The 27,711-nt window shown below is 44.0% G+C and overlaps 1 protein-coding gene across 4 annotated transcripts in view; it reads right to left on the bottom strand.

Moving 5' to 3' along the window:
- The window catches only part of LOC100659288 (patatin-like phospholipase domain-containing protein 4), a 100,790-nt gene that overhangs the window by 62,589 nt on the left and 10,490 nt on the right, over positions 1 to 27,711 (bottom strand). For 3 of the 4 annotated variants that reach the window (XM_023539679.2, XM_064278725.1, XM_003420631.4), the window contains 4 exons: positions 21,123 to 21,217; positions 20,830 to 20,965; positions 9,536 to 9,601; positions 598 to 750 (listed from right to left, as the gene is read on the bottom strand). In XM_023539679.2, the coding sequence (XP_023395447.2) occupies positions 598 to 750; positions 9,536 to 9,601; positions 20,830 to 20,965; positions 21,123 to 21,217 (450 nt within the window). Of the gene's footprint in view, positions 1 to 234; positions 751 to 9,535; positions 9,602 to 20,829; positions 20,966 to 21,122; positions 21,218 to 27,711 lie in introns of those variants that run through there. The other variant, XM_064278724.1, reaches the window with a different exon arrangement.

The following is a 27,711-nucleotide window of genomic DNA, read 5'->3' as shown; positions in this document are numbered from 1 at the left end:
TTTGTTTGTGGGGCCGTCCTGTGCACTGCAGGGTGTTGAGCAGCATGACTGTCCTCCACCCACTAGGTGCCAGTAGCATCTGCCCAATTCGTGACACTCATAAATGTCTATAGACATTGCCTAATGTCCCCTAGGAAGATAAAACTGCCACCCCACCCCCCTACCCCCCATCGGGAATGACTAGACTAGATTAAGGTAATCGATTCTTTAATGTAAATGATTCATTTAGGTCCCCATGCTTGTCCCCCATATTTATATACTTAATCATCTCCAACTTCTTAAACAAATAAGTGATCTAATTTAAAATTGGCTCTGAAACTCCACCAAGTTTACTGGCCTGAAGAAGTGAAGAAAAAGAAAGACTATGCAAACAGCTCACGAATAGTCAAAGGACTGCACGTCTGCAGCCTACAGGGCCCAGTCATGTGTTCATGGTGCACGTTGCGGAATGGAAATATTAAAAGCACACTGTTAAGAAGATACAATTTGCACAAAGCATCACCAACGAGTCTCCGAGGTTTTGGGGGCCATATTAAGTTCTGTGGGGCCTCTGTGGGGATGAGGACGCTTCCCGTGCTGCTGAAGCAAATGTCTCACCATTATGTCCTGTTTGGAGACCGTGATGTACAGATCGAGCTGCCCTTCGTCCTGCGGCGAGATGTCCAAGCGTCCACTAAAGGGCGAGATGGTCACTGTCCGGCCCACAGGCAGGATGGGGAGGCTATTGGTGAAGCCGCCATCAACCCACATCTGCAGACAGAAGTGCCCACATCAGGATGAGGCAGGAAAATGTCTCCACTTGATGGTCTGTCCTTCTACAAACAGCCACGCCTAGGGTATGCTTTCAGAACGTTATGTGGCAGGAGCCCTGGGGGCACGACAGTTAAATGCTGGGCTTTTAATCCAAAGGTTGGCAGTTTGAACCCACCCAGTGGCTCCCCAAGAGAAAGGCCTGTCAATCTGCTCCCGAAATGACTGCAGCCTAGGAAACCCTATGGGACAGTTCGACTCTGTCACACGGGGGTCACCGTGAGTCGGAACTGACTGAGGGCCAATTGACAACAACTGTTTTATTGGCGATCTATTTGAGAAGCAAAACCAATTTCTGTACACATGTGATTTACTCATACAGTAGAGAGCTCTGGACAGAATCAGAAGATCTCTCCAACTGTTCAAAAGCTCTAAGTGAATGATTTTACACAACAGGCACCTAAAGTCTGACTGATTATGCCATATGCATAAGAAGGCTGGTGGAATTAGGCTGGGATTCATTATTTAATCAAGTGGAAAGTCAAGTTTACTGCTGACATGGAACAAAACATCCACCACCACGGGAGGTGATGTTTCTATTATAAGAATTGGAAATCAGCATTTTCTGCAGCAGATTAAAAAGTGAATAGAAGAACACAAACCCCTGTTTCTAAAGTGGCTCCCGAGTACATCAAGCAGGGCATTCATCCTTAAAGCCAAGAAGAATGGGAAGGGCTGTGTAAAAAACAACCTTACTCAGAAGGGGTGCTGCTGTCAGCCCCAGCTCCAAGGAGGGCGAGCACAGAGCAGGAAAGAGGAGCTGCTACAGGAAGGAAATGGAAGCACAGCCACAAGGCCAGGACATAGGAGGATGGGATGCTCGAGGTGTGTGCGGTGCTACAGCAGCCTCTCCATCACCGTGCTATAGTGACAAATGCATGCTGAGAAATGACTACTGATGAAGCAAAAAGACAGCATTCCTTAGGCCATCGACTCCGAGGCTAAGAGGCTCCATCCGTCCATGTACCTACATGTTTACAGGATGGACTCCAGCAATAAGCAAACACACAGAAATACAGGTGAAATTCCTGAAGTCATGTCTGTCATTAAAGATATCCTCCAGAGGACATGAGATATATCTCTATATCTATGGCTGTATCTCTATTCTTTCTATCATCTATCTATCATCTATATCCATCTATCCACCTATCTATCATTTATCTATCCATCATCTAAATCTATCATCCGTCTGTCCGTCCATCCACCATGGTAACGGTTGAGAATCCCTCACACAAAATCTTTAACTGAGAAGTGTGTAAACTACATTTCACTTATACATTTAAAATGCAATGTAGGAAAGCAAAGCTGTGCTATCCAACCCAGGGTGCAGTGAGGAGGATAGCTTCTAAAGTGTCTCTTTCTTAAGGCTTCCTTACTCGGTTTTCTTTCCAAAGCTGCCGGTGACTGACTGGGATAGTATTGTTTACAGTTGCCTTAGACAGGTACTGATTCCCCTAAGGGGAAAAAAGTAAAGAAAGAAAGAAATACAGCTGAGTTTAACTTATCTTTTTAGGGAATTGCATTTTGGTGGAGCAGAAAACAGAAGTAGACCAGGTTAAAATAAAGCTGGCCTGTATAATCTGTATATTGCCGTTATTTTTAAAAGAATGTAACACACATGTATTATACAGACACACACATTTTCGTATATTCTGTTCTTCTTAGTTGCTGTTGAGTCGATTCTGACTCATAGCTAGCCCAAGTGACAGAGTAGAACTGCTCCATAGGATTTCCAAGGCAGTAATCTTTATGGGCGCCCTGGTGGCGCACTGGTTAAGAGCTCAGGTTGCTAACCAAAAGGTCGGCAGTTGGAATCCACCAGCCACTCATTAGAAACCCCATGGGGCAGTTCTACTCTGTCCGATAGGGTCACTATGAGTCAGAATCAACTTGACGCCAATGCGAATCTTTATGGAAGGTGCCCTGGTGGAGTAGTGGCTAAGTGCTTGGCTGCTAACCAAAACGTTGGAAGTTTGAACTCACCAGCCGCTCTGTGGGAGAAAAGACCTGGCTATCTGCTCCTGTAAAGATTACAGTCTTGGAAACCCTACAGGGGCAGTTCTACTCTGTCCTGTAGGGTCCTTGTGAGCTGGAATCAAGTGGATGGTGGTGGGTTTGGTTTTTTAATCTTTATGGGACAGATCAATAGGTCTTTTTCCCATGGAGCCGCTGAGTGGGTTCGAGCAGCCGTATCTTTAGATTAGCAGCTAAGTGCTTAACCATGGCTCCACCAGGGCTCCTTATGTATGTGTGTATATGTCTCTTAGTTGGCGCAGTGTACAAGCGATCGGCTGCTAACGGAAAGGTTGGTGGTTCGAACCCACCAGCTTCTCCACAGGAGAACAATGTGGCAATCTGCTTCTGTAAAGATTACAGCCTTGGAAACCCTATGGGGCAGTTCTACTCTGTCCTATAGGGTCCTTATGGGTTGTAATCGACTCGACAGCAATGGGTTGGTTTTGGTTACAGGTGCGTTAGTTGCTTATTTACTGATATAAACAGTGTATAATAGGAGCTTGCTTTTTTTCCCCCCTGATTGCTTTGGGTGTAAATACTAATTTGTCAAATAGGCTAATACCTGGAGGAAAGAAAGAACCCTTTGGAAATCATCTCATTCCGTATTCTCAACAGAACCTGTCACCAGTGATGTAAAGATCCCTATAGGTTTCATCAAGGAAAATTAAAAATATGTACCATGCATCATATAACTAAGTAAGCGCTTGTTTGACTTATTCAAATGAGTGAAAAGAAGGGCAGTTTGGCTCATTAAGCTGAAAACTGCTGTAATCTACTAGTGGGTTAATGACTGCCATTTCAGGGAACAGAAATCTTTTTTTCCAAATTTTGTTGGCTCTCTTGAGCTCTTTATTCTGACTGAGCAAATGACTAGGGGAAATGTAGAGCTTATCAAAGGACTTTGTTAAGTTTGCAGTAGCACTAAAACCAAAAACCAAACCCACTGGCATCGAGTCGATTCTGACTCATAGCAACCCCATGTGTTACAGAGTAAAATCGCTACATGGGGTTTTCTTGGCCGTAATCATTACGGAAGCAGACTGCCAGGCCTTTCTTCCGTGGTGCAGTCAGCAGATTCAAATCACCCAGCTTTCAGGTAACAGTTGAGTACAAACCATCTGCGCCACCAGGGCTACTTGGCACTGGTAGTAGCTCCTCTGTTACCCACGATGCCTCAGTGTATCCCAAGAGCTCAGGTATTCTGTACCCAGCACATCTTACTAGTGATGCGAGCTCTTGTGAAATACGTCACTCCAAACAACCACATATTAGTTCATTCGGGCGTGCTGACCTTCCAGAAATTCTGGACACAGGGGTTAACAGCCACAAATATACCTCACCTCAAACGGGAACATACATATCTCATGTTCTACTGATAGTCTAGAAGCCCCTTTGTGGCGCAAATGGTTAAACGCTCTACTACTAGCCAAAAGGTTGGTGGTTTGAATCCAGCCAGGGGTGCCTCAGAAGAAAGGACTGGTGACGGGCTTTTGAAAGGTCGCTGCCTTGAAAACCCTACGGAGCAGTGCTACTCTGCACAGAGGGAGTTGTCATGAGTCAAAACCCACCCGAGGGCAACTAACGACAGTCACGGCATGATAGTTTGAAACTCTGTATTTTTAATAATCCTCTCCATAAATGCTTTGTCGGTCTGCTTGCCCCGTATTCCCACAAACCATTCCCACATTCTCACCACATGGGCAGCATTCCATAATCTGGTAGCCACTGCGTGAGCTTCCATGATTCCAGAATCTTCTTCAGGACGAAAATAACTGCATGGCTTCTACGCTATTAGCATTTTGCTGTGTTTTTTTAGTTTTCATAACAAGCCACCATTGTCCTCGAAAGAAAGCTGAGTCCAAGGACATAAAAACACCTGGGCAAAATGAGTTTCAAAAGCAAATTTGTTGGGAGAAAGACCTGGCGATCTGGTTCCGTAAAGATTGCCCGTTGCCGTTGAGTAGATTCCAATGCATAGCAACGCCACAGGACAAAGTAGAATTGCCCCATAGGGTTTCCAAGGCTGTAAGCTTTAAGTCTTTGAATTATGGCGTTGGTGAAGAATACTGAATATACCACAGACTGCCAAGAGAACGAAAAAAATCTCAGAAGTAGAACCAGAATGTTCTTTAGAAGGAGGGATGGTGAGATTACGTCTCATATACTTTGGACGCATTATCAGGAGGGATCAGTCCCTGGAGAAGGACATCATGCTTGGCAAAGTACAGGGTCAGAGGAAAAGAGGAAGACCCTCAAAGAGATGGACTGACACAGTGGCTGTAACAATGAGCTAAGGCCTAACAACGATTGTGAGCATGGCGAAGGGCCGGGCAGTGTTTTGTTCTGTTGTGCATAGGGTCGCTAGGAGTCAGAACTGACTCGACGGCACCTAACAACAACATCAACTCTTCCAGTCACATTCTCAAGAAGTGGGGATGGGGGGGGGATGGAAATAAAATGAGGGACATATTTTTAAAAAGGAACTACAGAGACGCGTGTTTGGTAAAGTAGAGGTCGGCGAGAATGGGGAGAACCCTCAAGGAGATGGACTGATACAATAGACTCGACAACCGACTCAAACATATCAAAGCTCATGGAGATGGAGCAGGGTTGGGCGACATTCTGTTGTGTCATACATGGGATCACCATGCGTTGGAGCCAACTTGAGAGCAAACCAACAACGACACAGAGACACAGCAGAGTTACAACCATTAGTGATCATCCTGGGGAAAACGGCCTCATTTCAAGCTCAGCTACCCCAGGGAAGTAGATTCATGCCTCTACATTCCAGCTTTCTTTAAAAATGAAGGCAATTATCCCCAGAACAGAATTGTACTCTGTCACATCTAAAAGACAGTAATAATAACAACAAAAGTTTTATCTCTTTTTTTCTGTTAAAAGTACCATGGCAGGCAAACTCGTAAGGCAGGTCCAAAACATCTCTCAGGACCCAAGTTCCTTCCCCCTCACTATTCTGCCATCAGCGGGGTATCATCTTGGATCTCATGATCTAAGATGGCTGCTAGAGCTCCAGTCATCACATATAAGTTCCAGGGAGCAGAAAGGAGAGAAAAATGCACTATCCCCCTTCCTGAAAGCCCCACAGTAATTCAGCTATACCTCACTGGCTAGCACTTAAACATTTAGCCACAACTAGTTTTAAGTGGGAAACCCTGGTGGCATAGTGGGTAAGAGCTACGGCTATTAACCAAAAGGTCGGCAGTTCAAATCCACCAGGTACTACTTGGAAACTCTATGGGGCAGTTATATCCTGTCTTATAAGGGTTGCTATGAGTTGGAACCGACTTGATGGCAATGCTTTTTGGTTTTTGGGTTTTTTTTTTTTTTTTGTCATTACAACTGAGGCTAGGTCACACAGTCTTTTAGCTATACACCAAAACACCCACCTACACACTGGGGTTCTGTTTCAAAGGGAAAAAAGGAACGTGTATGTTGGACGAAAACTAGGAGCCTCCACCCTATGTCCCTCCCCTTCATAATACTGTACTAGTATTAAAAAAGGAGAGTTTTTAGCATAGCGCTTGAACATATGGGGCTGTTAGCTCTTGGTTCTGCTCTGGCCTTCATTCCATCCTCTCTTTTCCATCTCCTTAAACCAAAAAACCAAACCCATTGCTGCCAAATAAATTCCGACCCATAGTGACTCTACGGGATAGAGTAGAACTGCCCCATAGGGTTTCCAAGGAGCGGATGGTGGATTTGAACTGCCGACCTTTCAGTTAGCAGCCGAGCACTTAACCACTGCAACACCAGGGCTCCTCCACCTCCTTAATATCGGTTAATACTGTGTGTAAAACCAAACCAAACCCGTTGCCGTCAAGTCGATCCTGAGTCATAGCGGCCCTAAAGGACACAGTGGAACTGCCGCATAGCGTTTCCAAGGCTGTCACCTTTACGGAGGCAGACTGCCACATCTTTCACCGGAGGACCAACTGGCAGGTTTGAACAGCCAACCTTTTGGTTAGCAGCCCAAACCAAAAAAACACCAAACCCAGTGCCGTCGAGTCGATTCCAACTCATAGCGACCCTACAGGGCTGAGTAGAACTGCCCCATAGAATTTCCAAGGAGCACCTGGTGGATTCGAACTGCAGACCCTTTGGTTAGCAGCCATAGCACTTAACCACTATGCCACCAGGGTTTCCGGTTAGCAGCCCAGCGCTTCATAATACCAGGTGTATATCACATATTTTCAGTCACTGCCTCATAACTTACCGACCGTATCAGGAGTTCTGGTGACTTTTGAGCTCACAACCCCCTTTTCATGGTAATTTTAGAGTTTTTTTTTTTAACCATTCTGCCATTTTGACATGATTAGAGTACATTATAAAGCAGTTATTTGAAATAAAATCATTATATTTTAGATCATTACACAATTAAACGTAGTGATGCAGTGGTTAAAGCGACTGACGGCTGACCGAAAGGTCAGTGGTTCGAACCCACTAGCTGTTCTGAGGTAGGACGATGTGGCAGTCTGCTTCTGTAGCGATTTACAACCTTGGAAACCCTGTGGGGCAGTTCTGCTCTGTCCTACGGGGTCGCTATGAGTAGAATCGACTCGAAGGTAATGGGTTTGGCTTTTCTGGTACACAGTTAAAGTTCATAATATAAAGCTGATTTTGATAGTTTTTTCAAGTATACTCAAAACTGAAACACAAAATGTTGACTTTTACTCATCTAACAAGAGAGAAAATACTATGTAACTTACTTTAAAATAGTGATGTAATTAAAAGTGTGACATGCCAAAAAGGCAACATTTTAAATGACAAATCAGATCATATGTTCTTTGCCAACGAAGTGTCTATTAGCTCTGGGATATAGTATCCCATGGGCTGATGTTTGACTTATTTCATGTTGCTGTTAAAATAAATCAGGAAATCCCTAAGCATTGGGTATCTTGTTTCTAACTGGCGGCAGAGACACTCTGGACTGTTACTGCTAAGTGCATCTCTGCTAATAGCTCACTGTGTGCCTGGGACCAATAACTAAATGTCTACGCTAGACAACCTAACAGTCACGCCAAGGCTCTCCCTCTGACTATCTACGTGACCTTCATCAGTCCATGAGTCCCTCTTTACCTCGGCCTCCTCATCTGTCCGTTTTAGACAACTGTCCCAGTACAGACTGGTCTGCGCAAAGAACAGTACGGGAAACACAGAAGAGGATGGAAAGACTGGGAGGGCTCAAGAAAAGGAGAGCATCAGGACCAACTGGATCAGCGCAGGTGGTTCCCTCACGGTGTCAGCTAAGGGATTTGTCAAAATTCACTCCTTGTTGTGAGGCTATCAATTCCTTGAGTAGGGGCACTGTTCTGGGCCCTCAAAAGGGATGAATGAATGACATGTATACAATTTTCATGCATTCAGTTATGAATAAACACGTATTAAGCAGTCACCGTCCGGTCAACTCAGACTCATGGTGGCCCATGTACGTCAGGGTAGAACTGTGCTCCGTAGGGTTTCCAGTGGCTGATTTTCCTGCAGTAGTTTGCCAGGCCTTCCTTCTGAGGCACCTCTGGCTGGACTCGAACCACCAACCTTTCGGTTACCAGCTAGGGACACCATGTGTTAAATCTGTTTGTTACTGTGTGCTGCCCAGTGGATCCCAGCTCATAGTGACCCCATGTGACAAACTAGAACTGCCCCATAGGGCCTCCTAGGCTATAATCTTTATGGAAACACATCAGCAGGTCTTTCTTCTGCTGTCCTGCTGGGTGGGCTCTTGAGCCACCAGCCTTTCGTTTAGCAGGCGAACACCTCACCATCTGTACTGGGGGAGCAAGCATGGGGAGGGTGGCGAACTTTTAGAGCAAACACAATGCAGAACTCAAAGTGGAGCTGGCTTAGGGATCTCTGGGCAGCACTGGGAACAGAGGTCAGACTGATGGACACCGTAATTTCCCTAAAAGAAGTTGCATTCTGCCTTAAGCGCCAATCCCCAAAGAGGGCGTTCTCCTTGAATAAAACACGCTCTAGCCCCCCAGTGATAAACCGAGCTAGGGAGCTGGAGTCATGAAGGAGAACCAGGGAGAAGAGGAACCCTTGCCCAGCAGGCGAGGTCCCATGGGTGGGCCAGAATGACAATGCAGTATAGCACTATTTGGGGGAGGCCAGGTACGTGGCCAGCCCACGCCTTTCCCGCCCTGACGTCACACTTCTGCTTTTAGCAGTTCCTGGAAGGGGCCGGGAATAAGATTTTATTAGGTCAAGATAAGGGAGTCCTGGTGGTGCAGTGGTTATGAGCTCAGCTGCTAACTGAAAGGTTGGCATTTTGAACCCACCCAGCAGCTCCAAGGGACCAAAGCCCTGGCAACCTGCTCCTGAAAGATTACAGCCTAGGACTCCCTGTGGGGACGGTCTACTCTGCCAGTGGGGTCGCTGAGTTGGAATTTACTCAATGACACCTAACAACAACAACATCAAGGGGAGGAAACGTGTTTTACTTGTTTAAAAAAAAGATAAAGATTTCAAAAGAAAGGTTTCAAAATCCCAGTCAATTATTCCCACTCTATCTTGATAAGTTGCCACAGTCCCTGACTTGATTTCATCTTCTGTAAAACAGGAACAAAACGATTTATGAAAAATTCTATAACCTGATTTGGATCACCAGAAAAATTACGGAATCGGATCGGGCAAAGGGAATGTATTCATGTGGGAATCGCCGGCGAGCCTTTGGTTATAACAGCGTTACCTGGCCTTTGTATTCCACCGGTCTTAGGCCTGCATACACCGGCACGAAGCTGCTGGCTAAGAGAACCTGGATGCAGAAAACAAAGGAACGGGTCATGAATACAGGCATTAGCCTTCACATTATATATTTCATGTAGTCTTTACTGTAAAACACAAATAAATAAGTTCCATGTACTGCAAATGCACAATTGTTGTTGTTATTTGGTGCCTTTGAGTCAATTTTCAACTCAGTGACTGCCTGTGACAGAACAGGGCTTCCTACCCTATCATCTTTATGTGAGCAGATCGCTGGGTCTCTCTCTCTCAGAGCCCCTGGGTGGGTTCGAACCGCCAACCTTTCCGTTAGCAGCTGATGGCTTAACTGTTGAGCCACCAGGGCTCCTTAAATGTACAACTGCATGTACTTAAATAAAAAAATAGCATTTTTAATATCTGAAAGGACCCTAAAGAGACAGGTATCAGACAATGCTCTCTGAATCAACCAACTTCGCCAGAGTAAAATCAGCATTTCAATTTTAGACAACCACGTTAAAGTTTTAAGTAAAGTCTAAATGCCTGAGCAAGGATGGATACATACAGATGATTTAAAATGTTGTAACATATACTGTGGCTTCCTTGCATGGCTCAAGCAGCTAAACACTCAGCAACTGACCAAAAAGTTGGCAGTTCGAATCTACCCAGAGATTCTTTGAAAGGCCTGGCAATCTGCTTCTGAGAGATCACAGCCATTGAAAACCCCGTGGAGTGCAGTTCTACTCTGTACACATGGGCGGTCATGAGTTGGAATCGGCTCAGCAGCAACAGGGTTGAGTTTCTTCGTTTTAATACATACTGTAAGATCACTTTAAAACTGAACTCTTGTTTTCTAAAGACCAAGCCCCCCGCCTATTACCGTGCCGCTCAGGGGTGCTCTATCTGACGTCAGCAGGCTGTTGCTGCAAGAGCAACACATTTTATGTCCTAGTCACTCAGTTAGGATGTATAACGATGCGGTGGCAGTTGAAAAACAAAAAACCAAACCCAGTGCCATCGAATTGATGCCGACTAATAGCGACCCAATAGGACAGAGTAGAACTGCCCCATAGAGTTTCCGACAAGTGCCTGGCGGTGGTAGTTAGGGACACCAATTATACTTAATCTTCCATTTGAAAGTCAAAAAAGATTCCCATTCAGGAAACAACCATTCCTTCCAATGCAAGAATCTGGGTTCCAGCAGCTTATGTGAAACTTCCGTGTTTTTCTTTGCGGCACCATTTCCCCATTGCTGGCGTTCTATTTGACGAGATGTGGCATGAGATACTGAGTATTTCAGCTACAATTTTTCAGCTGATGAGCAAAGACTCTATGACTGCTTGTTGTCAGATTTCACGGTTTTTTTTCCCCCAACTTGTTTATTCAGAAATGGATCGTGGCCTTGAAACTCATCCGTTCAGAATTGTGGAGAACTCAGAAGGCATTTTCCTCAAAGAAACAATATTATAGGTATGGTTTTGAGGTCAGCTCTCAAAGAACCTATTTATTCTGAGCTGCAACTAAATTATAGGCCCACTCAGCAGTATAACGCAATTTCTACAGGAAAATCCTGAGTTGCGATGCGACACAGCTGGAACCCATTTCTTGCCATGTTTATTTCTGCACCATTTACATTGATCCCTGGTGTCACAGTGGTTAAGGTCAGCAGTTCAAATCCACCAGCTTCTCCTTGGAAACCCTGTGGGGCAGTTCCACTCTGTCCTATAGGGTCGCTGTGAGTTGGAATTCAACTCAACAGCAACCGATTTATACTTAAGAGTCCCCAGGTGGTGAATGGTTAACATGCTCCACTGCTCCCCAAAAGGTTGGAGGTTCGAGTCCACCCAGAGGCTCCTCGGAACAAAGGCCTGGCAATCTACTTCAGAAAAATCAGCCGCTGAAAACCCTATGGAGCATATTTCTACTCTGACACACGAGGTCGCCAAGAGCTGAGGTCATCTGGAGGGAAGCTGTTTTTAATTTTGTTGTTGTTGTTGTTGTTTATATTCCGTCTAAAGGGCAGGTACTCCACAAATTCCTGTATATTTTGCTCCCTTCTCCACGGCAGGAATGAAGGGGAAAGCAGCTGCTTTTACGTATGCCTTCTTTATTTAGTTATATTTCTCAAAGGTGCCATGATAACCTTGAGTAAGATGCGTCAAATGTTTATAAGGAGTCCATGCAGACACATTACCTTGCTAAGGCATCTATCTCAATATCTTGGCTTTAAATGGGCGCCATGATAGAATGATATGACGTCACATTAAATGAGCCCATTTCACAAGGAGCCAAAGTACAACTGAGCATCGCCATCGGCGACTGATTGAAGGCTAGTTAGCCAATCAATGGGGGGACTGCCAATGGACAGCCAGCATACTTCAGCGGCCAAGCTGACTTGCAGCAGTGACAGCATGGGCCAACGGGTATTTTTTTTAGAGAAAGTTTGTTTACAGTCAAGGTAATTGCATTTACCCTAACTACATTTGGCCCTATCATCAATTGGCTACTCTTTTAAAGAAGACAATTAGGGACTCTAGGCACATTTTGCAAGCACAATGCAGCTATTTAATGAAGTTATTTAGCAAATGCAACTTTCCACCACAGCAATAACTGGAATAATTTGTGGATAGTACACATTTTGCGAAATTACAGTACTTAGAGTTCTTTAAAGGACCAAAGACACTATAAATAACAATTTATTTCATTATGCCGCAAAGACATATGTGCCCTGCGAAAAAAATCACTGCCCTTAGAACCAAGATTATTTTCCCTCTGTGTTGAAGTATAATGTGAAGTTCACAAGTTAATGCTTGGAATTGGCTGGAGGTGTTTGGATGAAAAATGCTATCCAATTACTTTCCTGCAGATAATAGCAGTGAGAGTCCTCCTAAAAGATATGAAAAGTGCGGTGAGCTGGAACATCCCTGCCCCTCCTCCAAATCAATGTATTTGTTCTGTCATATCTTATTCTCCCCTTTTATACGGGCTGATGATTTGTATACCAAACTAAGTTTACGAGGGAAATTAGCTTTGGGTATTTACGGACTAAGCGGCTTTCCTCATGTGTAGTCAGCTTGCTGCCATTTTATGGTGAGCAAATAGGATTTTCTAAGGAAGGAGATAAAGATTGACATCCTAAGGGCACGTAAGCAAATACTGCGCCTAAACGCGTACTTTTATTACATCTCACTGTCTTCTCAGTGAGACTTACCTTATCAACAAACTTCAATGCATCCAGAGCCAAAAAAAGCCAACTGGTTGCCATGGAGTCCACTCCCATTCATGGCGACCCCATGTGTTACCGGGTAGAACTGCTCCATAGGGTTTTCTTGGCTGCAATCTTTATGGAAGCAGCTTGCCAGGCCTTTCTTCCTCGGTGCCATCAGATGGGTTCAAACCACCAACCTTTAGGTAGGCAGTTGAGCACTTGAACTTTGGCGCCACCCAGGGGCCCCGCATCTAGAGTAGTGGTTCTAAAAGTGCTGGCGTAGGTGTCCCCAGGACACAGTTGGTGGTGTCTGGAGATTTTTTTTGTTGTCACACCTTGAGAAGGGGATGCTACTGGTATCTAGTGGGTGGAGGCCAGGGATGCTGCTGAACATCCTACAATGCACAGGGCAGTCCCTATGACAGTCCCTGGGTGGTACAAATGGTGAATGTGCTTGGCTGCTAACCAAAAGGTTGGAGCTTCGAGTCCACCCAGAGGTGCCCCAGGAAGAAAGGCCTGGCAATCTACGTCCAAAAAATCAGCCACTGAAAACCCTATGGAGCACAGTTCTACTCTGACACAGAGTCGGTTGCCATGAGCCGCAGTCGACTCAATGGCAACAGGTTAGTTAAAGGTCAGTGATGCTAAGGTTGAGAAACTGCTCTAGAAAGCAGTGACCTACCATTCACGCCCCATCACCTGGTCCAATGCTTTCAACATTATACACACGTTAGCCCGTTAATTCCATTTCTGTTTATTCTCACTAAATATGCAATGACAACAATAAAAGCTATTTCCTGGAGCCACTGTATAAAACATTGCCAAGTACATATTCAATGCACATTCCAACTCTTTCTTTTCATTTTACATTTTCTAGAAAAGGCGTGTTTAGAAAATCATGTGGCCGAGATTCCCTAGAGAATAAATTCTCCACGAGCTTCGTTTGTGCCTGAAATTTACTGTGGAGCTTGCTGAGAATCTGGCTGCGTACACAGAACCTGCTGGTGTCTTACACAGGAATTCAAAGACAGATTCAAGTTTATCTCCTCCAGTCTTTCCAAGATCATGACCCATCTTAAACTCAGTTCTATTCTGTCCTATAAAAAAAAGGGTCACTATAAATGGCAACGGGTTTGGGCTTTTTCTTGGTTTTTTGCTGAAGGCTAATATTAAAGTTCACTCGCATTTCCTGATTGTGTGTTTCCTTCTGAAGAGATAGGTGTTGTCTAGTTGGCCCCCAAGGCATGGCAGCCTATGCACAACACATACTGGACATTGACCCAGGGCTGTGTGTCCAGGGCAGGTCTGCAAATCCCTTGGGGGTCTCAGAGTTACACGTCGCTGGCTGCTTCCATTCTTGGGGTCTGCAACTCAGGGCCCTCCAGTCTCCATGCAAGGGAAAGTCCTGCAGGTAGCTTTCTCTTCTTCCTTGCCTGTGTCCAGTGCAGTCAGCATAACCCTCTGGGCACAGAACCCCCTCCGACAGCACGTCCCTGACTGGCCTTTTCTCTTCATGTTCACGAGTGTCACCCCTGGAAGGAGTTGTGGTTGTCAGCTGCTGTAGTCAATTCTGACTCATAGCAACTCCCCGTGACGGAGTACAACTGCACCATAGGATTTCCTAGTCTGTCAACTTTACGGGAGCAGGTTACCAAGTCTTTCCCCCACAGACCCACTGGGTGGGTTCGAACCACTGACCTTTCAGTTAGCAGCCGAGCGTTTTAACCATTGCGCCAACGGGGCTCCCTACACAGAAGGAGGGTTCATTTTCTTTCACTTAGGTGATTTTCTTTTCCCCCTTGCTCCTATTCTTCACCCACTTTTATTCTTTCTCCCTGAGCATTCCACACTTGTATTTATAATTTTTTTTAATAGCCAAAACTCACCCGTCTTGTTTTAGTTATGAAAAAGGTTAAATTTTTCTTGTACTAAATGTCTACAGTGCTTCTTATACTACCCAGGATAAGTGTTAATTATTCAATATTCTCCTTACAAGGAGTTGCAAATTTCTGTCAACTATTTCTCATCTGTTCAGTGAACTCAAGTAATTACACCAGTTCTCTGAATAGTTATTATCCAAAACAAAGGAAGTAGGAAAAAAAATCATGTTTATGCGCTGCAATGGTTTTCTATTGCTGCTATAACAAGTGATCACAGACTTAGAGGCTTAAAACAATGCAAATGTATTATCACACAGTTCTGGGGGTCAGAAGTCTGTATGGGTCTCCCTGGACAGAATCCAGGTGCCTCAGGGCTGTGTTCTTTCCTGAGAGCTCTGGAGGAGAGTCCTGTCTTAGTCATCTAGTGCTGCTATAACAGAAATACCACAAGTAGATGGCTTTAACAAAGAAAAATTTATTTCCTCACAGTAAAGTAGGCTAAAAGTCCAAATTCTGGGCATGGGCTCCAGGAAAGGCTTTCTTTCTCTGTAGGCCTTCTCATCAATCTTCCCCTGGACTAGGAGCTTCTCCGCACAGGTACCCTAGGTCCAAAGGATGTGCTCTGCTCCTGGCAGTGCTTTCTTGGTGGTATGAGGTCCCCCTGTCTCTCTGCTTGATTCTCTTTTTTACATCTCAAAAGAGACTGACTCGAAATACAACCAATCTTGTAGATTGAGTCCTGCCTCACAAACACAACTGTGGCCCATCCTCCCTTATTAACATCATACAGGCACGGTTTACAACATACAGGAAAATCATACAATACCAGGAATCATGGCCCAGCCAAATAGATACATTTTTGGGGGGACATAATTCAACCCATGACAGGTCCATTAACTTGCTCAAGCAGGTGTTGACAGTTTGGTTTCTTGTGCCTGTAGGACTCAAGTCCCCATTTCCTGCTGGCTGTCTGCTGAGGGGCTGTCCTTAGCACCTAGGGGTCTCTCTTCGGTCCTTGCTCTGGTCCTATACCTCAGAACCAGCAATAGTGTGTCAAATCCTCCTCACACTGCCATACCTCACTGATCACGGCCAGGACAGTCCTCCCTTTTTAAGGACCCACATGCTTAGCATGGCTCCATGGAATAATCCAGGATGATCTCCCAAACCCTTAATCTCATCTGCAAAAGCCCTTTTGCCACGTAAGGTAATAAGGCCTTCGCAGGTTCTGGGGATTAGGATGTGCACATATGGGGGAATGGAGAGGGAGGCCATTTTTCCGGGACAGAGCGTGATCAGAGCAGAGTGCTGTAGCCCCGGATGGCCGTGGTGTGGGGCCACCAACCAGCTCCATGATTTTGGTCAGGTCATTTCACGTGAAGGAGCCAGCACCTTTTCTCTTTTTAAATTAAGCTATTGTAATAGATACCACCTTAGTTCATTCATTTATAAATTCATATTCATTCTTGCAACACATGTTGATGGAGCACCGACTTTGGGACCAGCACTGTGCCCGGTGTTGGAGACACGGCAGTAGACAACACAAGAGGAAATACCTGCCCTCTTGGAGTTTACATTCTACTGGAGGAAGGTGGATGGATGGATAGACACATAGATGAAATGGATAGATGAGGTGGATAAAAGATAGATCTGCATAGTAAAATCTATTAAGAGAACATTCTGCATCCCACTTTGGAGAGTGGCATCTGGGGTCTTAAATGCTAGCAAGAGGCCATCTAAGATACATCGATTGGTCTCAACCTACCTGCAGCAAAGGAAAATGAAGAACACCAAAGACATAAAGTAATTATGAGCCCAAGAGACAGGAAGGGCCACATAAACCAGAGACTGCATGAGCCTGAGACTAGAAGAACCAGATGGTTGGTGCCCGGCTACAACCAATGACTGCCCTGACAGGGAACACAACAGAGAACCCCTAAAGGAGCAGGAGAGCAGTGGGATGTCAGGCCTCAAATTCTCGTAAAAAGATCAGACTTAATGGTCAGACTGGGACTAGAGGGACCCCAGAGGTCATGGTCCCCAGACCTTTTGTTAGCCCAAGACAGGAACCATTTCCAAAGTCAACTCTTCAGACAGCGATTCGACTGGACAATGGGATAGAAAATGATACTGGTAAGGAGTGACCCTCTTGGATCAAGTAGACACATGAGACTATGTTGACATCTCCTGTCTGGAGAAGAGATGAGAGGGCAGAGGGGGTCAGAAGCTGGCTGAATGGATACGAAAACAGAGGGTGCAAAGAAGGAATGTGCTGTCTCATTATGGGGAGAGCAATCAGGAGTATACAGCAAGGCGTATATAAATTTTTGTACGAGAGACTGACTTGATTTGTAAACTTTCATTTAAAGCAAAATAAAAATTAAAAAAAAAAAAGATAAATCTATTGATGGATAGATACAGACAGACACATACACAGCTGCCTTAAAGTTGGTTCCAACTCACGGCAACCTTATGTACCACAGAACAAAACACTGCCTGGTCCTACACCAGCCTCACGATCACCAGCATGCTTGAGTCCATCTGTGTGTCTGCTGCGCCAATCCATCTCACTGAGGGTCTCCCTTGGTCCCGCTGGCCCTCTGCTTCACCAAACACAACGTCCTCCTCCAGCGATTGATCCCTCTTGATGACGTGTCCAAAGCAAGCAAGTAAATGAATTCTGTCGTAATCCATAAGGTTTTCGAAGGCTGATTTTTGGAAGCAGATCACCAGGTCTTTCTTCTGAGATGGGGGCTCAGTAGAGATTCTGGCTGGAGAGCTTGAACATTCTGCCCTTGAGAGTGTAGTGTGTCCCCTGGGGGCACAGAAGTTCTGTGCTCGGACCCCTCCTGGGCCCTGCCTTATGGGTCCCTTCATTTGTATCCTTCCTGGTATGTAGAGATACTATTCTGTGAATTCTGTCAGTCATTCCAGATAATTCTCTAAACAAGTAGGAGAAGGCGGAGTCAGCAGGTCAGAAGGACGGGTGTTGTGTGAACTCCCGGACTTGAGGCTGCTATCCTGACGGGGTTAGAGGAAAACCCTTGTTTGTGCTTGTTACTGCAGCAATCCTGCTGGTATATGAAATACACATGGCAGAACTTCCAGTTCTCCGTGGGACAGTGTTCTGCTGTAATTTGTACAGTTTCCATTGGCTGATTTTTGATCACCAGGCCTTTCTTCCTGGCCTGTCTTAGTCTGGAAGTGCCACTGAAACCTGTCCACCGTGGGTGACCCTCCCAGTATTTGAAATATCGGTGGCATAGCTTCCAGCATCACAGCAACACGCAAGCCACCACAGCAGGACAGACTGACAGAGGGAGGTGGGGGCGGGGGGACCAGGTGATGAAGGAAGATAAACGGTAAATACTAAATAAATGAAGGGGTAAGCCATGCAGGGAAGATTTCACTAGGAAGGTGGTAACTAAGGGAAGAATTCCCCTCTTTTATGATACAATGGCACACAGTTTTGTTGCTAGGCAAAGCAGAGAGTTATTTCCAACCACCATAGCCTTATGTCTCCATATTGACTATTAACAATTTGTGAAATTCAGGCATGCGTGCACCAGGTTTTCCCTTTAAATGGTTCAAGTCGAAATCAGGTTACCAGAAGATTATAGAAATGTCTTTTTCTAAGCTATAACGATTTAATTTGTAAGTGAGACGTTGGCCTGATTGGTACACCGAGTACAAATATTCTAATCTGTGAAGTTCCAAAGTAATTTTATGTGCCCATTGACTATTTCATTATGTATTTTAAATGATGGCATTTGAATGAGAGCAGAAATCTAAGCATTTGTGATGTAATTTAAGGAGCTGTGGTGGTACAATGGGTAAGCACTAGGCTGCTAACTGAAAGGTCAGCCTGTTCAAATCCATCGGTGGCTCTGTTGAAGAAAAGACCTGGTGATCTGCTCCCATAAAGATTACAGCCTAGGAAACCCTATAAGGCAGCTCTACCATGTCATGTGGGGTCGTTATGAGTCGGAATCCACTGGACAGCACCTAACAACAGCAACATGACCTAACTCAGGTAGAACTACTACCACTCACTGTGTACCTATCAGCTGCTGCTATACCAAAATGTGCTTTCTCCGTTTCACCTGAAGCTTGCCATGGCTCAAGCAAAAGGAAAAAGAAAAAATTGCACAGCTCTTTTACGGATAGTACTCCTTTTCTGGCTTGTTGTTGCTATAAGCTGCCGCTGAGTGTTTTCTGACTCATGGCAACCCTTTCTTACAAACGTTTAACCTATCACCTTAGCAAACGCATTGATAATTGCGCATCAATTCGCCGAAGTATTTCCCAGAGATAATGAACTCTTATCCAACAACGTTCAAATGTGTTTGGATAGAAAGGCATCAAAACATAATGGAAGAGAGAAAATGAAACATTCAAGAGTTAAGAGACTTGGGTTCTAGGAACACTTCCCACTTGCAGCCGTATCGTTGTTGCTGAGCGCTGTCAAGTCGATTCTGACTCGTGGTGATCCCCAAGCGACAGAGTAGAACTGCTCCACAGGGTTTTCTAGGGAGTCATCTTTATGGAAAGGAGTCCTGGTGGCGAAGGGGTTAAGCGCTAGGCTTCTGACTGAAAGGCTATCAGTCTGAACCACCAGCCACTCTGTGGGAGAAGGAGGCCGTCTGCTTCTGTAAAGATTACAGCCTCGGAAACCCTACGGGGCAGTTCTACCCTGTCCTATAGGGTCGCTAAGAGTCGGAATCCACTTGATGGCAACAGGTTTAATCAACGTCCCTTTCTAATACGAGGTTAGTCATTGAGCATATCTCGAGTTCTCTGTGGTCCAAACTCGCGTTATTTTAATCGAATTCCATGGCGCGCTGTGTACTAAAGGTCTAAACACTGAAGCTAGAAAGACAGTGAGACTCTTTTTGCATTGTTCTTAGGCGTTTCATTACCTGTTCCCAAATAGTTGTTGCTTTACGATGTAGGACTGTCCTTGAGCATCAGGGACACAATAAATAAATCAATCCATTTCAATGTTCACTGGAATGTTTGTTTTGCTGTGTTTTTTCCCAACACTTGGAGTTCACATTGTTGTTTTGTTGCATCGAGTCGATTCTGACTCATAGTGACCCTACGTGACAGGAGAGAACTGCTGTAATCTTTACAGAAGCGATCGCCAGGTCTTTCTCCCAGGGACCAGCTGGGTGTGTTCCAACTGCCAACCTTTCGGTAGCAGCCAAGGGCTTAACTGTTGTAGCAGCCAGCTGGGCTCCTCAGCAATCGGCATAACCTTAGGCATATCATTTAATACTTTCCCACCTGTTTCTTCTTCTGTTAGGAAATTGAATAAGTAAAAGTCCTACTTGACTTACAGAGTTGTTGAAGGGTCAAGCGAGTTTGTATAGATAAAAGTCTTACACAAACTGCAAAGTATCAGCCAAATGCATGCGAGGGCCTATTATTGATACAAAAGGAACTATCATTGCTGAGTGCTACAGATAGTTAAGGTGCTCGGCTAATAACAGGAAAGGCTGGGGTTCCAACCCACCTGAGGGGGCCTGGTGATGTACTTCTGAAAAATGAGTCACTGAGAACACCGTGGAGCACAGCTCTACTTTGACACACACGAGGTCGCCAGGAGTTAGAATTGACTGTATGGCAATTGGTTTGGGTTTATTTATTTGTTATTGCTACTAAATTGCATTAGGGACCTGCTTTCCATAGTTGGCGTGAGGTCAAAGATCACGAGAGAAACAATGAACAAGTACAGGGTTTGGTTAGCAGCTGAGCACTTAACACCAGGGCTCCTTCGGGGGCCTCTGGGGCCCAGCAAGTCTTGAGGTGGCTCGTGAGGGATACTGGTTAATCCGTTCATCGGAGACATCGCTTATTGGGCACTTATCATCTATCAGGCACAAGGCAAGACAGTGGGCCTCAAGAATGGGATGATGCTCACTATTAGTAGGAAATACAGTAAAACCTGTGAAAGCCAGAACCTGTGTAAGGAGGAAATCTGTCAGACAAGGAAAATTCAAGTATTTCCCACTAACAGAAAGTGATGGAGTCCCGGTGGCACAGTGGTTAAGAGCTTGGCTGCTAACCAAAAGGTCAGCAGTTTGAATCCACCAGTTGCTCCCTGGAAACCCTATGGGGCTGTTCTACTCTGTCACTATGAGTCCGAATCGACTCGACAGCAGCTAACAACAACAACAACTGCAGCTGTGTTACCTTAATGAGGTCTTCTCTGGAGGAAAAATGGGAGACTAAGTAATTTTCCCTGGTCTTGGTGTTGGTGATGGATACATGGAGTCGATTCTGGGCCAGCTCGTGGGCGTTGTGAGGAAGAATCGACTCCATTCCACTTCTAAGGAAGAAAAAGTGAACTGCATTATTCACCTTTAATTATTGAACAGCTTGTAAATATTTCAGCAGAGGCAAAGCTGAGCTTGCCACAGTGTATACAGGAAGTCGTCCCCACTCTGTCTTCATGGACTTCTGGGGGAAATACACTAGGTCTGTACCTCAGGCGGGCCATAAAGTCATAACCGGGTGTCGCTGCCCCGAAAGGCTGCCTTCGGGTTTCTTCCGCAAACTTGTAGGTGAATTCGTTACATTCCTGAAAAAACAAAGTGAATAAATCAGGCTATGCCTTGTCAAAGGAGTCCCTGGTTGCCACAAGTGATTAGGCGCCCCACCATTAGCCAAAAGGTTGGAGATTCAAACCCACCCAGAGGCACCTCGGAAGAAAGGCCAGGCGACCGTTTGTAAAGGGTCACAGCCCCAAAAATTCTATGTAGCAGTTCTACTCTGCACACACGGGGGAGCCCTGAGTCGGAGTCGACTCGACCGCAACTAACAACAACATGCTTTGTCAAAAATGGCATCCCGGAAGATGGCGGACTAGGCAGACGCTACCTCGGGTCCCTCTTACAACAAAGACACGGAAAAACAAGTGAATCGATCACATACATAACAATCTACGAACCCTGAACAACAAACACAGATTTAGAGACGGAGAACGAACTAATACGGGGAAGCAGCGATTGTTTCCAGAGCCTGGAGCCAGCGTACCAGTCAGGTACGGCACAAGCACAGAGACCTGCTCCACCCCCCTGAACTAACCCCGGGAGGGGGACCAGCCGGTTCCACGGGCGGCGTGGGACGCAGCCGGTAGGAGAAGTCCCCGGGAGGCAGTGATTGGTCTTGGAGCAGAAAGAGCAGCATCCGAGCCGGGGAATCGTCCCGCAGGGATTTGGACTGGACGCAGGTACGCCATAAACACGGAGAGTTGCACCACCGCCCTGAACTAACCCCGGGAAGGGGACCAGCCGGGTCGCGTGGGCAGCGTGGGACGCAGCCGGTAGGAGAAGTCCCCGGGAGGCAGTGACTGATATTGGAGCGGGGAGAACAGCATCCCAGCTGGGACACTCGGTTACGGCACAAGCACCGGGAGCTGCTCCACCCATCTGAACTAACCCCGGGAGGAGGCCCAACTGGTTATCGGGTGCGGCACAGCCACGCGGCTGGAGGGACGAGAAGTCCCCGGGAGGCAGCGACTGATTTTGGAGTCGAGAGTGCACCGTCCCAGTAGGGGAGCCTTGACGCTGGGCGTGGGGCTGGAAGCGGAGGATCTGACCATGACTCCAGCGGGCCAGACCCCCCGGGGGCAATCTCCACACAGCCAGCACACATAGGCGACACGCCCGCGGGAATCTCAGATATAATAGTCATTCCAAGCAAGACAAGCAACTCTGGCTATATTCTGAGGTGCTACTCTCCTATCTCTCTGTTCCCTCCCCCACCCTCCCCAGGCGGCTTCATTAACATCTGGATAGCCTGAGCCAGAGGGAGAACTCTGGTAGGGATCTGACTGCATTTTTTTTTTAGCAGATTTTCTGGAAAAACTAGTTTCCCAGTGATGGCTCGGAGACAACAATCCATATCAAACCACTTAAAGAAGCAGACCGTGACAGCTTCTCCAACCCCCCAAACAAAAGAATCAAAATCTTTCCCAAATGAAGATACAATCTTGGAATTATCAGATACAGAATATAAAAACTAATTTACAGAATGCTTAATGATATCACAAATGAAATTAGGATAACTGCAGAAAAAGCCAAGGAACACACTGATAAAACTGTTGAAGAACTCAAAAAGATTATTCAAGAACATACTGGAAAAATTAATAAGTTGCAAGAATCCATAGAGAGACAACATGTAGAAATCCAAAAGATTAACAATAACAGAATTAGACAACACACTAGGAAGTCAGAGGAGCAGACTCGAGCAATTAGAATGCAGACTGGGACATCTGGAGGACCAGGGAATGAACACCAACATAGCTGAAAAAAAATCAGATAAAAGAATTAAAAAAAATGAAGAAACCCTAAGAATTATGTGGGACTCTATCAAGAAGGATAACTTGCAGGTGATTGGAGTCCCAGAACAGGGAGGGGGGACAGAAAACGCAGAGAAAATAGTTGAAGAACTCCTGACAGAAAACTTCCCTGACATCATGAAAGATGAAAGGATATCTATCCAAGATGCTCATCGAACCCCATTTAAGATTGATACAAAAAGAAAAACACCAAGACGTATTATCATCAAACTCACCAAAACCAAAGATAAACAGAAAATTTTAAAAGCAGCCAGGGAGAAAAGAAAGGTTTCCTTCAAGGGAGAATCAATAAGAATATGTTCTGACTACTCAGCAGAAACCATGCAGGCAAGAAGGGAATGGAACGACATATACAGAACACTGAAGGAGAAAAACTGCCAGCCAAGGATCATATATCCAGCAAAACTCTCTCTGAAATATGAAGGCGAAATTAAGATATTTACAGACAAACACAAGTTTAGAGAATTTGCAAAAACCAAACCAAAGCTACAAGAAATACTAAAGGATATTGTTTGGTCAGAGAACCAATAATATCAGATATCAGCACAACACAAGGTCACAAAACAGATCGTCCTGATATCAACCCAAATAGGGAAATCACAAAAACAAACAAATTAAGATTAATTAAAAAAAAAAAATACACATAACAGGGAATCATGGAAGTCAATAGGTAAAAGATCACAATAATCAAAAAGAGGGACTAAATACAGGTGGCATAGAACTGCCATATGGAGAGTGATACAAGGCGATATAGAACAATACAAGTTAGGTTTTTACTTAGAAAAATAGGGGTAAATAATAAGGTAACCACAAAAAGGTATAACAACTCTATAACTCAAGATAAAAACCAAGAAAAACGTAACGACTCAACTAACATAAAGTCAAGCACTATGAAAATGAGGATCTCACAATTTACTAAGAAAAACGCCTCAGCACAAAAAAGTATGTGGAAAAATGAAATTGTCAACAACACCCATAAAAAGGCATCAAAATGACAGCACTAAAAACTTATTTATCTATAATTACCCTGAATGTAAATGGACTAAATGCACCAATAAAGAGACAGAGAGTCACAGACTGGATAAAGAAACACGATCCATCTATATGCTGCCTACAAGAGACACACCTTACACTTAGAGACACAAACAAACTAAAACTCAAAGGATGGAAAAAAGTATATCAAGCAAACAATAAGCAAAAAAGAAGAGGAGTAGCAATATTAATTTCTGACAAAATAGACTTTAGACTTAAATCCACCACAAAGGATAAAGAAGGACACTATATAATGATAAAAGGGACAATTGACCAGGAAGATATAACCATATTACATATTTATGCACCCAATGACAGGGCTGCAAGATACATAAATCAAATTTTAACAGAATTGAAAAGCGAGATAGATACCTCCACAATTATAGTAGGAGACTTCAACACACCACTTTCGGAGAAGGACAGGACATCCAGTAAGAAGCTCAACAGAGACACGGAAGACCTAATCACAACAATCAACCAACTTGACCTCATTGACTTATACAGAACTCTCCACCCAACTGCTGCAAAATATACTTTTTTTTCTAGCGCACATGGAACATTCTCTAGGATAGACCACATATTAGGTCATAAAACAAACCTTTGCAGAGTCCAAAACATTGAAATATTACAAAGCATCTTCTCAGACGACAAGGCAATAAAACTAGAGATCAATAACAGAACAACTAGGGAAAAGAAATCAAATACTTGGAAAATGAACAATACCCTGCTGAAAAAAGACTGGATTATAGAAGACATCAAGGAGGGAATAAGGAAATTCATAGAAAGCAACGAGAATGAAAATACTTCCTATCAAAACCTCTGGGACACAGCAAAAGCAGGGCTCAGAGGCCAATTTATATCAATAAATGCACACATACAAAAAGAAGAAAGAGCCAAAATCAGAGAACTGTCCCTACAACTTGAACAAATAGAAAGTGAGCAACAAAAGAATCCATCAGGCACCAGAAGAAAACAAATAATAAAAATCAGAGCTGAACTAAATGAATTAGAGAACAGAAAAACAATTGAAAGAATTAACAAGGCCAAAAGCTGGTTCTTTGAAAAAATTAACAAAATTGATAAACCATTGGCTAGACTGCCTAAAGAAATACAGGAAAGGAAACAAATAACCCGAATAAGAAATGAGAAGGACTACATCACAACAGAACCAAATAAAATTAAAAGAATCATTTCAGATTATTATGAAAAATTGTACTCTAACAAATTTGAAAACCTAGAAGAAATGGATGAATTCCTGGAAAAACACTACCTACCTAAACTAACACATTCAGAAGTAGAACAACTAAATAGACCCATAACAAAAAAAGAGATTGAAACGGTAATCAAAAAACTCCCAACAAAAAAAAGCCCTGGCCCGGACGGCTTCACTGCAGAGTTCTACCAAACTTTCAGAGAAGAGTTAACACCACTACTACTAAAGGTATTCCAAAGCATAGAAAATGACAGAATACTACCCAACTCATTCTATGAAGCCACCATCTCCCTGATACCAAAACCAGGTAAAGACATTACAAAAAAAGAAAATTATAGACCTATATCCCTCATGAACATTGATGCAAAAATCCTCAACAAAATTCTAGCCAATAGAATCCAACAACACATCAAAAAAATAATTCACCCTGATCAAGTGGGATTTATACCAGGTATGCAAGGCTGGTTTAATATCAGAAAAACCATTAATGTAATCCATCACATAAATAAAACAAAAGATAAAAACCACATGATCTTATCAATTGATGCAGAAAAGGCATTTGACAAAGTCCAATACCCATTCATGATAAAAACTCTTACCAAAACAGGAATTGAAGGAAAATTCCTCAACATAATAAAGGGCATCTATGCAAAGCCAACAGCCAATATCACTCTAAATGGAGAGAACCTGAAAGCATTTCCCTTGAGAACGGGAACCAGACAAGGATGCCCTTTATCACGGCTCTTATTCAACATCGTGTTGGAAGTCTTAGCCAGGGCAATTAGGCTAGACAAAGAAATAAAAGGTATCCGGATTGGCAAGGAAGAAGTAAAGTTATCACTATTTGCAGATGACATGATTATATACACAGAAAACCCTAAGGAATCCTCCAGAAAACTACTGAAACTAATAGAAGAGTTTGGCAGAGTCTCAGGTTATAAAATAAACATACAAAAATCACTTGGATTCCTCTACATCAACAAAAAGAACACCGAAGAGGAAATAACCAAATCAATACCATTCACAGTAGCCCCCAAGAAGATAAGATACTTAGGAATAAATCTTACCAAGGATGTAAAAGACCTATACAAAGAAAACTACAAAGCTCTACCACAAGAAATTCAAAAGGACATGCTTAAGTGGAAAAACATACCCTGCTCATGGATAGGAAGACTTAACATAGTAAAAATGTCTATTCTACCAAAAGCCATCTATACATTTAACGCACTTCCGATCCAAATTCCAATGTCATATTTTAAGGGGATAGAGAAACAAATCACCAATTTCATATGGAAGGGAAAGAAGCCCCGGATAAGCAAAGCACTACTGAAAAAGAAGAAGAAAGTGGGAGGCCTCACCTTACCTGACTTCAGAACCTATTATACAGCCACAGTAGTCAAAACAGCCTGGTATTGGTACAACAACAGACACATAGACCAATGGAACAGAATTGAGAAGCCAGACATAGATCCATCCACGTATGAGCAGCTGATATTTGACAAAGGACCAGTGTCAATTAACTGGGGAAAAGATAGCCTTTTTAACAAATGGTGCTGGCATAACTGGATATCCATTTGCAAAAAAATGAAACAGGACCCATACCTCACACCATGCACAAAAACTAACTCCAAGTGGATCAAAGACCTAAACATAAAGACTAAAATGATAAAGATCATGGAAGAAAAAATTGGGACAACCTTAGGAGCCCTAATACAAGGTATAAACAGAATACAACACATTACCAAAAATGATGAAAAGAAACCCGATAACTGGGAGCTCCTAAAAATCAAACACCTATGCTCATCTAAAGACTTCACCAAAAGAGTAAAAAGACCACCTACAGACTGGGAAAGAATTTTCAGCTATGACATCTCCGACCAGCACCTGATCTCTAAAATCTACATGATTCTGTCAAAACTCAACCACAAAAAGACAAACAACCCAATCAAGAAGTGGGCAAAGGAGATGAACACACATTTCACTAAAGAAGATATTCAGGCAGCCAACACATACATGAGAAAATGCTCTCGATCATTAGCCATTAGAGAAATGCAAATTAAAACTACGATGAGATTCCATCTCACACCAGCAAGGCTGGCATTAATCCAAAAAACACAAAATAATAAATGTTGGAGAGGCTGTGGAGAGATTGGAACTCTCATACACTGCTGGTGGGAATGTAAAATGGTACAACCACTTTGGAAATCTATCTGGCGTTATCTTAAACAGTTAGAAATAGAACTACCATACAACCCAGAAATCCCACTCCTAGGAATATATCCTAGAGATACAAGAGCCTTCATACAAACAGATATATGCACACCCATGTTTATTGCAGCTCTGTTTACAATAGCAAAAAGTTGGAAGCAACCAAGGTGTCCATCAACAGATGAATGGGTAAAGAAATTGTGGTATATTCACACAATGGAATACTACGCATCGATAAAGAACAGTGACGAATCTGTGA

This window comes from Loxodonta africana, chromosome Y (assembly GCF_030014295.1).
Source record: "Loxodonta africana isolate mLoxAfr1 chromosome Y, mLoxAfr1.hap2, whole genome shotgun sequence".
Classification (NCBI taxonomy): Eukaryota; Metazoa; Chordata; class Mammalia; order Proboscidea; family Elephantidae; genus Loxodonta; species Loxodonta africana.
Note: the sequence above shows the minus strand (reverse complement) of the source record. Positions and strands in the feature narration are given on the sequence as shown.